The sequence below is a fragment of the Leptidea sinapis genome, chromosome 11 (assembly GCF_905404315.1).
Source record: "Leptidea sinapis chromosome 11, ilLepSina1.1, whole genome shotgun sequence".
In the NCBI taxonomy this organism is placed as follows: Eukaryota; Metazoa; Arthropoda; class Insecta; order Lepidoptera; family Pieridae; genus Leptidea; species Leptidea sinapis.
The window spans coordinates 12,067,462-12,083,200 of NC_066275.1; the positions used below are offsets into that span (position 1 = coordinate 12,067,462).

A 15,739-nucleotide genomic window follows, 5' to 3' on the forward strand; every position below is an offset into this window, starting at 1 on the left:
GGGGCACTTACCTGAAATACGACACTATCAATCGTTAAGATTTATTTTTCTGTTTTTGCAAGATTAAAACGAAAATTTAAATTCGTACATTGTTATATACAAAAATATAAATATAAATAAATAAAGTTAAAGGTCTTACTTACTTACGTCTTTCCTTCCGCGGAACTTTCTTCCACGTACTACCAAGCTGTGGAATGATCTTCGTTTTGCGGTGTATTCAGGAGAATACTTGAGCACCTTCAAAAGGCACGTATACCTTCCTTCAAGGCCGGCAACGCTCCTGTAATTCCTCTGTTCTTTCAAGAGAATGTAGGCGGCGGTGATCACTTAACATCAGGTGACCTGTACGCTCGTTTGTCCTCCATTTTAAGATTAGGTAGGTTTTTTATCTCGGACAGTAGGGAGAAATCCTAATACAGAAGACATACAGAAAAACTGTCTTAGAAATCATTTGCTATTATTCTTTTGTGAAAAAAAATTTGGCGAAGTTAGTTTTTGTTCAAGCGAGTTGTCCACACAAATAATTATAAATATTATTCCGATCGATTCAGCTGTTTTCGCAGTATAACTAAACATAAGAATGGCTCTCCATTTAGTAGTATAGATTAGGATTATTTCTATGAAATAAAAATCAGTATTAGGTGTGTTCAATGTTTATTAAACATGATTTAGCAGAAAGGAATAATTTCAAAGATAAAATGAAAAATAGTATGTGTATAATTATTAAACTCTATAGACACAATCATTTTACTATTACCTGTTATATTTTATAATATAATACCTTTTTTCTAACTATTAAGTTAAAGTATAACTTTAGTATAACATTAAGTGTACATACATATCAACTTGATCTAGCAAAAAATAGACTGATTTAGATTTATATATGGAATAAACAAAAACAACTTTCGTTAGAAATGTCAACTGTCACAGAAATTACTTAACAAAAGTATATAAGTAAAATATTTTATATAGAGTAACTTTAACATAATTCTTATATTTTATTATCTACTTGCATTCTATTTAAAAATTAATTAAGAATAAAATAAGAACTAGCGAAGCGAGATTATCCATGCTTCTAATATCAATAGACAATAAAATTAGAAGCAAATTTATAAAATCTAGAAACGAGAAGAAAATTCATTGTTATTATTTAGTTCATAGTATTAGTTATAATAATGTAAAGCTATGAATTGATTCGCTGACGATCAATTTGATTCTTTAAAAAAAAAAGTAAAATATAAAAGCTAAATAAAGACAAGGAGGCAACTTCAAAACATATCGCTAAAAAAGAACGTAAAAAAAAATAATAATAAAAAATCTAATTACTAAATGCTCAGGGCTTTCGAATGCAATGTCCCTTGGCTGTTAACAAATGTATTTATTTAGTATTGCTAATATCTATACTTTGTTTAGTTCAGTGTTTTCGCTTAATACTATTCAATTCCTATATAACTAGAGTGAAACACATTGAGGGCTTCGAAGTCGCTGGGTCCGAAATCTAAAACATTTTACATCAAATTTTTTATATAGATCTAAAACTACAAAAATCGGTGTCATAAACATACAAAACGAAATTCACACATTAATTTAGAGAATATTTTTTTAAAACATGCATCGGCGGTATCGGCGTGTCGTTCGTACTGAACGATAGCTGGTATACGGTAGCTGGTCCGCACTGGTGTTCATCCTCCGGTACGTTCGCACTGTGCTTGTAATTGGTCACAGCTTGCGTCTGAAGATTGTTGCGTAGAGTCGCTGGCGTATCCCGCCTTAAGCGATCTGATAAAATAGCGAAAGACCCATCTGGGCCTTAGACTATCTGTGTCATGAAGTATACGCAACTTGTTACTTGGTATCGTTGGGAGTTGGTATAGTTTGTACTTCGGGTTTCTGTAACAAACCAAAATATTAACATTTGTAATCAATTATAACGCGTGTAATTTTAAGTATGTTTTACATTCTTATTATTATTTTAGCTAACCCGCCGCTTCGTAACCTTTTCAGAGCACTTTAGCAGATCGGTCCCCCTGAAAACGTTCGAACTGAAGAGGTCTGAAAAATGTAACTTTTACGCAAAAACGAATGTAAAAAGTAAAAACACATACAATTACACGCGGTATCATCCTTTAAATAGTGTTTTTAAATGTGTAACACTCTCGTTAATTAAGGAATTTGTAATGAACACATAAATGGGGACAGTAATGAAAATTAGTGTTTCATAGTTTTCAAAAAAGATCTCGTAATTTTTTCAAATCGAATTATTCGTGACAGGGACATCAAAAATCATTATTATTTACTCTGTTTATATTCAGATTTGTGCTTGTAGTTTTTCTTGATTCTAATAACTTTCCTAATTTGGATTTCACAGCGATGGGTAGTGCGCACGCTTGAGGACACAAACAAACCCTTGAAATAGGTCATTACTCTGTGTGGTAAGAAGTGAAATTAATTTAATCGACGTTAAGTAATTTAAAAATATAATGAAAAACAACTTCATCCATTTTGCAATCAGGTACGTATTTTAAATAGAAAGAAGAACGTTCAGGACGTTCAGTTGATGGTAATTGATACGCCCTTCCCATTATAATGCAGTGCCGCTCAGGATTCTTGAAAAACCCAAATATTCTAAGCGGTACTTCAATTAAATACTACAGTAATTTCACTCGCTACGGTGCCCTTCAGACCGAAACACAATAATGCTTACACATTACTGCTTCACTGCAAAAAAAAAGGCGCCGTTATGGTACCCACAGTCTAGTCGGCACCCTGTGCAAAGGAGCCATTTCATAAGTGTCATTTCCGTAACCTACATGAATAAAGTGATTTTGATTTGATTTACCTGAAGCTCGCTCGCGATGCCCGCCCACTGCATGAAGGAGAGCAGGTCTCGCGCCGGTAGCTCGGCCGCCAGGGCCTTCACGCGCAGGTTCCGGTCATCAGTGAGCAGCACCACCTCGCAAACACGACGCGTCTTCCTCTCGCCATCATCTTTTGTGTCTGCTGTATTGTGTGGTGCATAAAAATGCTTTAAGGCTGAGATCTATAGAGAGTACTTATGACTTAGCTGAGTGTAAGCTTAGCATAATCTTTAATATTGTTTTTATATTAATTTGACAGATTAAATTATACTGAGCTTAAGCTAAGACAGCCCAATACAAAAGTCAAGTTCGCGTTTTATCACACTCAGCTAAGTAAAGTCTGAGCCAAGTCTAAGTAGATCTCAGGCTAAGTACGGGTTTAAAGAAGCCCGTTGATGAAGCGATATCGATGCTTCGATTCACGCAGCTCTTAGCTATTAAAAAAAATATTGCCCAGGGTAATACCAAACTGCGACCACACCTATATAGTACTGTTTGTTCTTCGAAAAGGAAAGTCCCTAATAACAGCCTCGATCGCCACAGCTTCTAAGATATCTAAAGACTGAACTGAAGCAGAAATCAATAAATCCACAGATTTAAGTGATTAGATCCGCGCGCGGGTTATGTTTACCTGGGTCGGTCAGGTTGGCGTGCAGGTTGAGCGCCGTGTCCAGCACGCGGTCGTCGTTGGTGGCGGGCCGGTGGTGCTCCGCGGTGAAGGCACGCGACGCCAGCAGTGAGCCGCGCGCGGGTTATGTTTACCTGGGTCGGTCAGGTTGGCGTGCAGGTTGAGCGCCGTGTCCAGCACGCGGTCGTCGTTGGTGGCGGGCCGGTGGTGCTCCGCGGTGAAGGCACGCGACGCCAGCAGTGAGCCGCGCGCGGGTTATGTTTACCTGGGTCGGTCAGGTTGGCGTGCAGGTTGAGCGCCGTGTCCAGCACGCGGTCGTCGTTGGTGGCGGGCCGGTGGTGCTCCGCGGTGAAGGCACGCGACGCCAGCAGTGAGCCGCGCGCGGGTTATGTTTACCTGGGTCGGTCAGGTTGGCGTGCAGGTTGAGCGCCGTGTCCAGCACGCGGTCGTCGTTGGTGGCGGGCCGGTGGTGCTCCGCGGTGAAGGCACGCGACGCCAGCAGTGAGCCGCGCGCGGGTTATGTTTACCTGGGTCGGTCAGGTTGGCGTGCAGGTTGAGCGCCGTGTCCAGCACGCGGTCGTCGTTGGTGGCGGGCCGGTGGTGCTCCGCGGTGAAGGCACGCGACGCCAGCAGTGAGCCGCGCGCGGGTTATGTTTACCTGGGTCGGTCAGGTTGGCGTGCAGGTTGAGCGCCGTGTCCAGCACGCGGTCGTCGTTGGTGGCGGGCCGGTGGTGCTCCGCGGTGAAGGCACGCGACGCCAGCAGTGAGCCGCGCGCGGGTTATGTTTACCTGGGTCGGTCAGGTTGGCGTGCAGGTTGAGCGCCGTGTCCAGCACGCGGTCGTCGTTGGTGGCGGGCCGGTGGTGCTCCGCGGTGAAGGCACGCGACGCCAGCAGTGAGCCGCGCGCGGGTTATGTTTACCTGGGTCGGTCAGGTTGGCGTGCAGGTTGAGCGCCGTGTCCAGCAGCGAGCCGCGCCCGGGTTATGTTTACCTGGGTCGGTCAGGTTGGCGTGCAGGTTGAGCGCCGTGTCCAGCAGCGAGCCGCGCCCGGGTTATGTTTACCTGGGTCGGTCAGGTTGGCGTGCAGGTTGAGCGCCGTGTCCAGCACGCGGTCGTCGTTGGTGGCGGGCCGGTGGTGCTCCGCGGTGAAGGCACGCGACGCCAGCAGTGAGCCGCGCGCGGGTTATGTTTACCTGGGTCGGTCAGGTTGGCGTGCAGGTTGAGCGCCGTGTCCAGCACGCGGTCGTCGTTGGTGGCGGGCCGGTGGTGCTCCGCGGTGAAGGCACGCGACGCCAGCAGTGAGCCGCGCGCGGGTTATGTTTACCTGGGTCGGTCAGGTTGGCGTGCAGGTTGAGCGCCGTGTCCAGCAGCGAGCCGCGCGCGGGTTATGTTTACCTGGGTCGGTCAGGTTGGCGTGCAGGTTGAGCGCCGTGTCCAGCACGCGGTCGTCGTTGGTGGCGGGCCGGTGGTGCTCCGCGGTGAAGGCACGCGACGCCAGCAGTGAGCCGCGCGCGGGTTATGTTTACCTGGGTCGGTCAGGTTGGCGTGCAGGTTGAGCGCCGTGTCCAGCACGCGGTCGTCGTTGGTGGCGGGCCGGTGGTGCTCCGCGGTGAAGGCACGCGACGCCAGCAGTGAGCCGCGCGCGGGTTATGTTTACCTGGGTCGGTCAGGTTGGCGTGCAGGTTGAGCGCCGTGTCCAGCACGCGGTCGTCGTTGGTGGCGGGCCGGTGGTGCTCCGCGGTGAAGGCACGCGACGCCAGCAGTGAGCCGCGCGCGGGTTATGTTTACCTGGGTCGGTCAGGTTGGCGTGCAGGTTGAGCGCCGTGTCCAGCACGCGGTCGTCGTTGGTGGCGGGCCGGTGGTGCTCCGCGGTGAAGGCACGCGACGCCAGCAGTGAGCCGCGCGCGGGTTATGTTTACCTGGGTCGGTCAGGTTGGCGTGCAGGTTGAGCGCCGTGTCCAGCACGCGGTCGTCGTTGGTGGCGGGCCGGTGGTGCTCCGCGGTGAAGGCACGCGACGCCAGCAGTGAGCCGCGCGCGGGTTATGTTTACCTGGGTCGGTCAGGTTGGCGTGCAGGTTGAGCGCCGTGTCCAGCAGCGAGCCGCGCGCGGGTTATGTTTACCTGGGTCGGTCAGGTTGGCGTGCAGGTTGAGCGCCGTGTCCAGCACGCGGTCGTCGTTGGTGGCGGGCCGGTGGTGCTCCGCGGTGAAGGCACGCGACGCCAGCAGTGAGCCGCGCGCGGGTTATGTTTACCTGGGTCGGTCAGGTTGGCGTGCAGGTTGAGCGCCGTGTCCAGCAGTGAGCCGCGCGCGGGTTATGTTTACCTGGGTCGGTCAGGTTGGCGTGCAGGTTGAGCGCCGTGTCCAGCACGCGGTCGTCGTTGGTGGCGGGCCGGTGGTGCTCCGCGGTGAAGGCACGCGACGCCAGCAGTGAGCCGCGCGCGGGTTATGTTTACCTGGGTCGGTCAGGTTGGCGTGCAGGTTGAGCGCCGTGTCCAGCACGCGGTCGTCGTTGGTGGCGGGCCGGTGGTGCTCCGCGGTGAAGGCACGCGACGCCAGCAGTGAGCCGCGCGCGGGTTATGTTTACCTGGGTCGGTCAGGTTGGCGTGCAGGTTGAGCGCCGTGTCCAGCACGCGGTCGTCGTTGGTGGCGGGCCGGTGGTGCTCCGCGGTGAAGGCACGCGACGCCAGCAGTGAGCCGCGCGCGGGTTATGTTTACCTGGGTCGGTCAGGTTGGCGTGCAGGTTGAGCGCCGTGTCCAGCAGCGAGCCGCGCGCGGGTTATGTTTACCTGGGTCGGTCAGGTTGGCGTGCAGGTTGAGCGCCGTGTCCAGCACGCGGTCGTCGTTGGTGGCGGGCCGGTGGTGCTCCGCGGTGAAGGCACGCGACGCCAGCAGTGAGCCGCGCGCGGGTTATGTTTACCTGGGTCGGTCAGGTTGGCGTGCAGGTTGAGCGCCGTGTCCAGCAGTGAGCCGCGCGCGGGTTATGTTTACCTGGGTCGGTCAGGTTGGCGTGCAGGTTGAGCGCCGTGTCCAGCACGCGGTCGTCGTTGGTGGCGGGCCGGTGGTGCTCCGCGGTGAAGGCACGCGACGCCAGCAGTGAGCCGCGCGCGGGTTATGTTTACCTGGGTCGGTCAGGTTGGCGTGCAGGTTGAGCGCCGTGTCCAGCACGCGGTCGTCGTTGGTGGCGGGCCGGTGGTGCTCCGCGGTGAAGGCACGCGACGCCAGCAGTGAGCCGCGCGCGGGTTATGTTTACCTGGGTCGGTCAGGTTGGCGTGCAGGTTGAGCGCCGTGTCCAGCACGCGGTCGTCGTTGGTGGCGGGCCGGTGGTGCTCCGCGGTGAAGGCACGCGACGCCAGCAGTGAGCCGCGCGCGGGTTATGTTTACCTGGGTCGGTCAGGTTGGCGTGCAGGTTGAGCGCCGTGTCCAGCAGCGAGCCGCGCGCGGGTTATGTTTACCTGGGTCGGTCAGGTTGGCGTGCAGGTTGAGCGCCGTGTCCAGCACGCGGTCGTCGTTGGTGGCGGGCCGGTGGTGCTCCGCGGTGAAGGCACGCGACGCCAGCAGTGAGCCGCGCGCGGGTTATGTTTACCTGGGTCGGTCAGGTTGGCGTGCAGGTTGAGCGCCGTGTCCAGCACGCGGTCGTCGTTGGTGGCGGGCCGGTGGTGCTCCGCGGTGAAGGCACGCGACGCCAGCAGTGAGCCGCGCGCGGGTTATGTTTACCTGGGTCGGTCAGGTTGGCGTGCAGGTTGAGCGCCGTGTCCAGCAGCGAGCCGCGCGCGGGTTATGTTTACCTGGGTCGGTCAGGTTGGCGTGCAGGTTGAGCGCCGTGTCCAGCACGCGGTCGTCGTTGGTGGCGGGCCGGTGGTGCTCCGCGGTGAAGGCACGCGACGCCAGCAGTGAGCCGCGCGCGGGTTATGTTTACCTGGGTCGGTCAGGTTGGCGTGCAGGTTGAGCGCCGTGTCCAGCACGCGGTCGTCGTTGGTGGCGGGCCGGTGGTGCTCCGCGGTGAAGGCACGCGACGCCAGCAGTGAGCCGCGCGCGGGTTATGTTTACCTGGGTCGGTCAGGTTGGCGTGCAGGTTGAGCGCCGTGTCCAGCACGCGGTCGTCGTTGGTGGCGGGCCGGTGGTGCTCCGCGGTGAAGGCACGCGACGCCAGCAGTGAGCCGCGCGCGGGTTATGTTTACCTGGGTCGGTCAGGTTGGCGTGCAGGTTGAGCGCCGTGTCCAGCAGCGAGCCGCGCGCGGGTTATGTTTACCTGGGTCGGTCAGGTTGGCGTGCAGGTTGAGCGCCGTGTCCAGCACGCGGTCGTCGTTGGTGGCGGGCCGGTGGTGCTCCGCGGTGAAGGCACGCGACGCCAGCAGTGAGCCGCGCGCGGGTTATGTTTACCTGGGTCGGTCAGGTTGGCGTGCAGGTTGAGCGCCGTGTCCAGCAGCGAGCCGCGCGCGGGTTATGTTTACCTGGGTCGGTCAGGTTGGCGTGCAGGTTGAGCGCCGTGTCCAGCACGCGGTCGTCGTTGGTGGCGGGCCGGTGGTGCTCCGCGGTGAAGGCACGCGACGCCAGCAGTGAGCCGCGCGCGGGTTATGTTTACCTGGGTCGGTCAGGTTGGCGTGCAGGTTGAGCGCCGTGTCCAGCACGCGGTCGTCGTTGGTGGCGGGCCGGTGGTGCTCCGCGGTGAAGGCACGCGACGCCAGCAGTGAGCCGCGCGCGGGTTATGTTTACCTGGGTCGGTCAGGTTGGCGTGCAGGTTGAGCGCCGTGTCCAGCAGCGAGCCGCGCGCGGGTTATGTTTACCTGGGTCGGTCAGGTTGGCGTGCAGGTTGAGCGCCGTGTCCAGCACGCGGTCGTCGTTGGTGGCGGGCCGGTGGTGCTCCGCGGTGAAGGCACGCGACGCCAGCAGTGAGCCGCGCGCGGGTTATGTTTACCTGGGTCGGTCAGGTTGGCGTGCAGGTTGAGCGCCGTGTCCAGCACGCGGTCGTCGTTGGTGGCGGGCCGGTGGTGCTCCGCGGTGAAGGCACGCGACGCCAGCAGTGAGCCGCGCGCGGGTTATGTTTACCTGGGTCGGTCAGGTTGGCGTGCAGGTTGAGCGCCGTGTCCAGCACGCGGTCGTCGTTGGTGGCGGGCCGGTGGTGCTCCGCGGTGAAGGCACGCGACGCCAGCAGTGAGCCGCGCGCGGGTTATGTTTACCTGGGTCGGTCAGGTTGGCGTGCAGGTTGAGCGCCGTGTCCAGCACGCGGTCGTCGTTGGTGGCGGGCCGGTGGTGCTCCGCGGTGAAGGCACGCGACGCCAGCAGTGAGCCGCGCGCGGGTTATGTTTACCTGGGTCGGTCAGGTTGGCGTGCAGGTTGAGCGCCGTGTCCAGCACGCGGTCGTCGTTGGTGGCGGGCCGGTGGTGCTCCGCGGTGAAGGCACGCGACGCCAGCAGTGAGCCGCGCGCGGGTTATGTTTACCTGGGTCGGTCAGGTTGGCGTGCAGGTTGAGCGCCGTGTCCAGCAGCGAGCCGCGCGCGGGTTATGTTTACCTGGGTCGGTCAGGTTGGCGTGCAGGTTGAGCGCCGTGTCCAGCACGCGGTCGTCGTTGGTGGCGGGCCGGTGGTGCTCCGCGGTGAAGGCACGCGACGCCAGCAGTGAGCCGCGCGCGGGTTATGTTTACCTGGGTCGGTCAGGTTGGCGTGCAGGTTGAGCGCCGTGTCCAGCACGCGGTCGTCGTTGGTGGCGGGCCGGTGGTGCTCCGCGGTGAAGGCACGCGACGCCAGCAGTGAGCCGCGCGCGGGTTATGTTTACCTGGGTCGGTCAGGTTGGCGTGCAGGTTGAGCGCCGTGTCCAGCAGCGAGCCGCGCGCGGGTTATGTTTACCTGGGTCGGTCAGGTTGGCGTGCAGGTTGAGCGCCGTGTCCAGCACGCGGTCGTCGTTGGTGGCGGGCCGGTGGTGCTCCGCGGTGAAGGCACGCGACGCCAGCAGTGAGCCGCGCGCGGGTTATGTTTACCTGGGTCGGTCAGGTTGGCGTGCAGGTTGAGCGCCGTGTCCAGCACGCGGTCGTCGTTGGTGGCGGGCCGGTGGTGCTCCGCGGTGAAGGCACGCGACGCCAGCAGTGAGCCGCGCGCGGGTTATGTTTACCTGGGTCGGTCAGGTTGGCGTGCAGGTTGAGCGCCGTGTCCAGCACGCGGTCGTCGTTGGTGGCGGGCCGGTGGTGCTCCGCGGTGAAGGCACGCGACGCCAGCAGTGAGCCGCGCGCGGGTTATGTTTACCTGGGTCGGTCAGGTTGGCGTGCAGGTTGAGCGCCGTGTCCAGCAGCGAGCCGCGCGCGGGTTATGTTTACCTGGGTCGGTCAGGTTGGCGTGCAGGTTGAGCGCCGTGTCCAGCACGCGGTCGTCGTTGGTGGCGGGCCGGTGGTGCTCCGCGGTGAAGGCACGCGACGCCAGCAGTGAGCCGCGCGCGGGTTATGTTTACCTGGGTCGGTCAGGTTGGCGTGCAGGTTGAGCGCCGTGTCCAGCACGCGGTCGTCGTTGGTGGCGGGCCGGTGGTGCTCCGCGGTGAAGGCACGCGACGCCAGCAGTGAGCCGCGCGCGGGTTATGTTTACCTGGGTCGGTCAGGTTGGCGTGCAGGTTGAGCGCCGTGTCCAGCACGCGGTCGTCGTTGGTGGCGGGCCGGTGGTGCTCCGCGGTGAAGGCACGCGACGCCAGCAGTGAGCCGCGCGCGGGTTATGTTTACCTGGGTCGGTCAGGTTGGCGTGCAGGTTGAGCGCCGTGTCCAGCACGCGGTCGTCGTTGGTGGCGGGCCGGTGGTGCTCCGCGGTGAAGGCACGCGACGCCAGCAGTGAGCCGCGCGCGGGTTATGTTTACCTGGGTCGGTCAGGTTGGCGTGCAGGTTGAGCGCCGTGTCCAGCAGCGAGCCGCGCGCGGGTTATGTTTACCTGGGTCGGTCAGGTTGGCGTGCAGGTTGAGCGCCGTGTCCAGCACGCGGTCGTCGTTGGTGGCGGGCCGGTGGTGCTCCGCGGTGAAGGCACGCGACGCCAGCAGTGAGCCGCGCGCGGGTTATGTTTACCTGGGTCGGTCAGGTTGGCGTGCAGGTTGAGCGCCGTGTCCAGCACGCGGTCGTCGTTGGTGGCGGGCCGGTGGTGCTCCGCGGTGAAGGCACGCGACGCCAGCAGTGAGCCGCGCGCGGGTTATGTTTACCTGGGTCGGTCAGGTTGGCGTGCAGGTTGAGCGCCGTGTCCAGCAGCGAGCCGCGCGCGGGTTATGTTTACCTGGGTCGGTCAGGTTGGCGTGCAGGTTGAGCGCCGTGTCCAGCACGCGGTCGTCGTTGGTGGCGGGCCGGTGGTGCTCCGCGGTGAAGGCACGCGACGCCAGCAGTGAGCCGCGCGCGGGTTATGTTTACCTGGGTCGGTCAGGTTGGCGTGCAGGTTGAGCGCCGTGTCCAGCACGCGGTCGTCGTTGGTGGCGGGCCGGTGGTGCTCCGCGGTGAAGGCACGCGACGCCAGCAGTGAGCCGCGCGCGGGTTATGTTTACCTGGGTCGGTCAGGTTGGCGTGCAGGTTGAGCGCCGTGTCCAGCAGCGAGCCGCGCGCGGGTTATGTTTACCTGGGTCGGTCAGGTTGGCGTGCAGGTTGAGCGCCGTGTCCAGCACGCGGTCGTCGTTGGTGGCGGGCCGGTGGTGCTCCGCGGTGAAGGCACGCGACGCCAGCAGTGAGCCGCGCGCGGGTTATGTTTACCTGGGTCGGTCAGGTTGGCGTGCAGGTTGAGCGCCGTGTCCAGCAGCGAGCCGCGCGCGGGTTATGTTTACCTGGGTCGGTCAGGTTGGCGTGCAGGTTGAGCGCCGTGTCCAGCACGCGGTCGTCGTTGGTGGCGGGCCGGTGGTGCTCCGCGGTGAAGGCACGCGACGCCAGCAGTGAGCCGCGCGCGGGTTATGTTTACCTGGGTCGGTCAGGTTGGCGTGCAGGTTGAGCGCCGTGTCCAGCACGCGGTCGTCGTTGGTGGCGGGCCGGTGGTGCTCCGCGGTGAAGGCACGCGACGCCAGCAGTGAGCCGCGCGCGGGTTATGTTTACCTGGGTCGGTCAGGTTGGCGTGCAGGTTGAGCGCCGTGTCCAGCACGCGGTCGTCGTTGGTGGCGGGCCGGTGGTGCTCCGCGGTGAAGGCACGCGACGCCAGCAGTGAGCCGCGCGCGGGTTATGTTTACCTGGGTCGGTCAGGTTGGCGTGCAGGTTGAGCGCCGTGTCCAGCAGCGAGCCGCGCGCGGGTTATGTTTACCTGGGTCGGTCAGGTTGGCGTGCAGGTTGAGCGCCGTGTCCAGCACGCGGTCGTCGTTGGTGGCGGGCCGGTGGTGCTCCGCGGTGAAGGCACGCGACGCCAGCAGTGAGCCGCGCGCGGGTTATGTTTACCTGGGTCGGTCAGGTTGGCGTGCAGGTTGAGCGCCGTGTCCAGCACGCGGTCGTCGTTGGTGGCGGGCCGGTGGTGCTCCGCGGTGAAGGCACGCGACGCCAGCAGTGAGCCGCGCGCGGGTTATGTTTACCTGGGTCGGTCAGGTTGGCGTGCAGGTTGAGCGCCGTGTCCAGCACGCGGTCGTCGTTGGTGGCGGGCCGGTGGTGCTCCGCGGTGAAGGCACGCGACGCCAGCAGTGAGCCGCGCGCGGGTTATGTTTACCTGGGTCGGTCAGGTTGGCGTGCAGGTTGAGCGCCGTGTCCAGCACGCGGTCGTCGTTGGTGGCGGGCCGGTGGTGCTCCGCGGTGAAGGCACGCGACGCCAGCAGTGAGCCGCGCGCGGGTTATGTTTACCTGGGTCGGTCAGGTTGGCGTGCAGGTTGAGCGCCGTGTCCAGCACGCGGTCGTCGTTGGTGGCGGGCCGGTGGTGCTCCGCGGTGAAGGCACGCGACGCCAGCAGTGAGCCGCGCGCGGGTTATGTTTACCTGGGTCGGTCAGGTTGGCGTGCAGGTTGAGCGCCGTGTCCAGCACGCGGTCGTCGTTGGTGGCGGGCCGGTGGTGCTCCGCGGTGAAGGCACGCGACGCCAGCAGTGAGCCGCGCGCGGGTTATGTTTACCTGGGTCGGTCAGGTTGGCGTGCAGGTTGAGCGCCGTGTCCAGCACGCGGTCGTCGTTGGTGGCGGGCCGGTGGTGCTCCGCGGTGAAGGCACGCGACGCCAGCAGTGAGCCGCGCGCGGGTTATGTTTACCTGGGTCGGTCAGGTTGGCGTGCAGGTTGAGCGCCGTGTCCAGCACGCGGTCGTCGTTGGTGGCGGGCCGGTGGTGCTCCGCGGTGAAGGCACGCGACGCCAGCAGTGAGCCGCGCGCGGGTTATGTTTACCTGGGTCGGTCAGGTTGGCGTGCAGGTTGAGCGCCGTGTCCAGCACGCGGTCGTCGTTGGTGGCGGGCCGGTGGTGCTCCGCGGTGAAGGCACGCGACGCCAGCAGTGAGCCGCGCGCGGGTTATGTTTACCTGGGTCGGTCAGGTTGGCGTGCAGGTTGAGCGCCGTGTCCAGCAGCGAGCCGCGCGCGGGTTATGTTTACCTGGGTCGGTCAGGTTGGCGTGCAGGTTGAGCGCCGTGTCCAGCACGCGGTCGTCGTTGGTGGCGGGCCGGTGGTGCTCCGCGGTGAAGGCACGCGACGCCAGCAGTGAGCCGCGCGCGGGTTATGTTTACCTGGGTCGGTCAGGTTGGCGTGCAGGTTGAGCGCCGTGTCCAGCACGCGGTCGTCGTTGGTGGCGGGCCGGTGGTGCTCCGCGGTGAAGGCACGCGACGCCAGCAGTGAGCCGCGCGCGGGTTATGTTTACCTGGGTCGGTCAGGTTGGCGTGCAGGTTGAGCGCCGTGTCCAGCAGCGAGCCGCGCCCGGGTTATGTTTACCTGGGTCGGTCAGGTTGGCGTGCAGGTTGAGCGCCGTGTCCAGCACGCGGTCGTCGTTGGTGGCGGGCCGGTGGTGCTCCGCGGTGAAGGCACGCGACGCCAGCAGTGAGCCGCGCGCGGGTTATGTTTACCTGGGTCGGTCAGGTTGGCGTGCAGGTTGAGCGCCGTGTCCAGCACGCGGTCGTCGTTGGTGGCGGGCCGGTGGTGCTCCGCGGTGAAGGCACGCGACGCCAGCAGTGAGCCGCGCGCGGGTTATGTTTACCTGGGTCGGTCAGGTTGGCGTGCAGGTTGAGCGCCGTGTCCAGCAGCGAGCCGCGCCCGGGTTATGTTTACCTGGGTCGGTCAGGTTGGCGTGCAGGTTGAGCGCCGTGTCCAGCACGCGGTCGTCGTTGGTGGCGGGCCGGTGGTGCTCCGCGGTGAAGGCACGCGACGCCAGCAGTGAGCCGCGCGCGGGTTATGTTTACCTGGGTCGGTCAGGTTGGCGTGCAGGTTGAGCGCCGTGTCCAGCAGCGAGCCGCGCGCGGGTTATGTTTACCTGGGTCGGTCAGGTTGGCGTGCAGGTTGAGCGCCGTGTCCAGCACGCGGTCGTCGTTGGTGGCGGGCCGGTGGTGCTCCGCGGTGAAGGCACGCGACGCCAGCAGTGAGCCGCGCGCGGGTTATGTTTACCTGGGTCGGTCAGGTTGGCGTGCAGGTTGAGCGCCGTGTCCAGCACGCGGTCGTCGTTGGTGGCGGGCCGGTGGTGCTCCGCGGTGAAGGCACGCGACGCCAGCAGTGAGCCGCGCGCGGGTTATGTTTACCTGGGTCGGTCAGGTTGGCGTGCAGGTTGAGCGCCGTGTCCAGCACGCGGTCGTCGTTGGTGGCGGGCCGGTGGTGCTCCGCGGTGAAGGCACGCGACGCCAGCAGTGAGCCGCGCGCGGGTTATGTTTACCTGGGTCGGTCAGGTTGGCGTGCAGGTTGAGCGCCGTGTCCAGCACGCGGTCGTCGTTGGTGGCGGGCCGGTGGTGCTCCGCGGTGAAGGCACGCGACGCCAGCAGTGAGCCGCGCGCGGGTTATGTTTACCTGGGTCGGTCAGGTTGGCGTGCAGGTTGAGCGCCGTGTCCAGCAGCGAGCCGCGCCCGGGTTATGTTTACCTGGGTCGGTCAGGTTGGCGTGCAGGTTGAGCGCCGTGTCCAGCACGCGGTCGTCGTTGGTGGCGGGCCGGTGGTGCTCCGCGGTGAAGGCACGCGACGCCAGCAGTGAGCCGCGCGCGGGTTATGTTTACCTGGGTCGGTCAGGTTGGCGTGCAGGTTGAGCGCCGTGTCCAGCACGCGGTCGTCGTTGGTGGCGGGCCGGTGGTGCTCCGCGGTGAAGGCACGCGACGCCAGCAGTGAGCCGCGCGCGGGTTATGTTTACCTGGGTCGGTCAGGTTGGCGTGCAGGTTGAGCGCCGTGTCCAGCAGCGAGCCGCGCCCGGGTTATGTTTACCTGGGTCGGTCAGGTTGGCGTGCAGGTTGAGCGCCGTGTCCAGCACGCGGTCGTCGTTGGTGGCGGGCCGGTGGTGCTCCGCGGTGAAGGCACGCGACGCCAGCAGTGAGCCGCGCGCGGGTTATGTTTACCTGGGTCGGTCAGGTTGGCGTGCAGGTTGAGCGCCGTGTCCAGCAGCGAGCCGCGCGCGGGTTATGTTTACCTGGGTCGGTCAGGTTGGCGTGCAGGTTGAGCGCCGTGTCCAGCACGCGGTCGTCGTTGGTGGCGGGCCGGTGGTGCTCCGCGGTGAAGGCACGCGACGCCAGCAGTGAGCCGCGCGCGGGTTATGTTTACCTGGGTCGGTCAGGTTGGCGTGCAGGTTGAGCGCCGTGTCCAGCACGCGGTCGTCGTTGGTGGCGGGCCGGTGGTGCTCCGCGGTGAAGGCACGCGACGCCAGCAGTGAGCCGCGCGCGGGTTATGTTTACCTGGGTCGGTCAGGTTGGCGTGCAGGTTGAGCGCCGTGTCCAGCACGCGGTCGTCGTTGGTGGCGGGCCGGTGGTGCTCCGCGGTGAAGGCACGCGACGCCAGCAGTGAGCCGCGCGCGGGTTATGTTTACCTGGGTCGGTCAGGTTGGCGTGCAGGTTGAGCGCCGTGTCCAGCACGCGGTCGTCGTTGGTGGCGGGCCGGTGGTGCTCCGCGGTGAAGGCACGCGACGCCAGCAGTGAGCCGCGCGCGGGTTATGTTTACCTGGGTCGGTCAGGTTGGCGTGCAGGTTGAGCGCCGTGTCCAGCACGCGGTCGTCGTTGGTGGCGGGCCGGTGGTGCTCCGCGGTGAAGGCACGCGACGCCAGCAGTGAGCCGCGCGCGGTCGCCAGCCTCACTCTCGGGCCCGCGCTCGCCACCCACGCCAGCGCGTCGCGACATGCCCCGCCCAGACGAGCGCACCGGCACAGACCCTCCAGCTCGCTCATCACTACGACACACCGCACTCACA

At 61.4% G+C, this 15,739-nt stretch overlaps 1 protein-coding gene across 2 annotated transcripts in view; it reads right to left on the minus strand.

The window, feature by feature from the left end:
* Positions 1-637: 637 nt before the first annotated feature.
* Positions 638-15,739, minus strand: part of LOC126966913 (telomerase-binding protein EST1A) — a 61,609-nt gene continuing 46,507 nt past the window's right edge. For both annotated transcript variants that reach the window (XM_050811195.1, XM_050811194.1), the window contains exons 23-25: positions 15,494-15,718; positions 2,840-3,000; positions 638-1,890 (exon numbers count right to left, since the gene is read on the minus strand). In XM_050811195.1, coding sequence (XP_050667152.1) covers positions 1,846-1,890; positions 2,840-3,000; positions 15,494-15,718 — 431 coding nt within the window. In that variant the 3' untranslated portion in view covers positions 638-1,845. The remainder of the gene's footprint in view (positions 1,891-2,839; positions 3,001-15,493; positions 15,719-15,739) is intronic.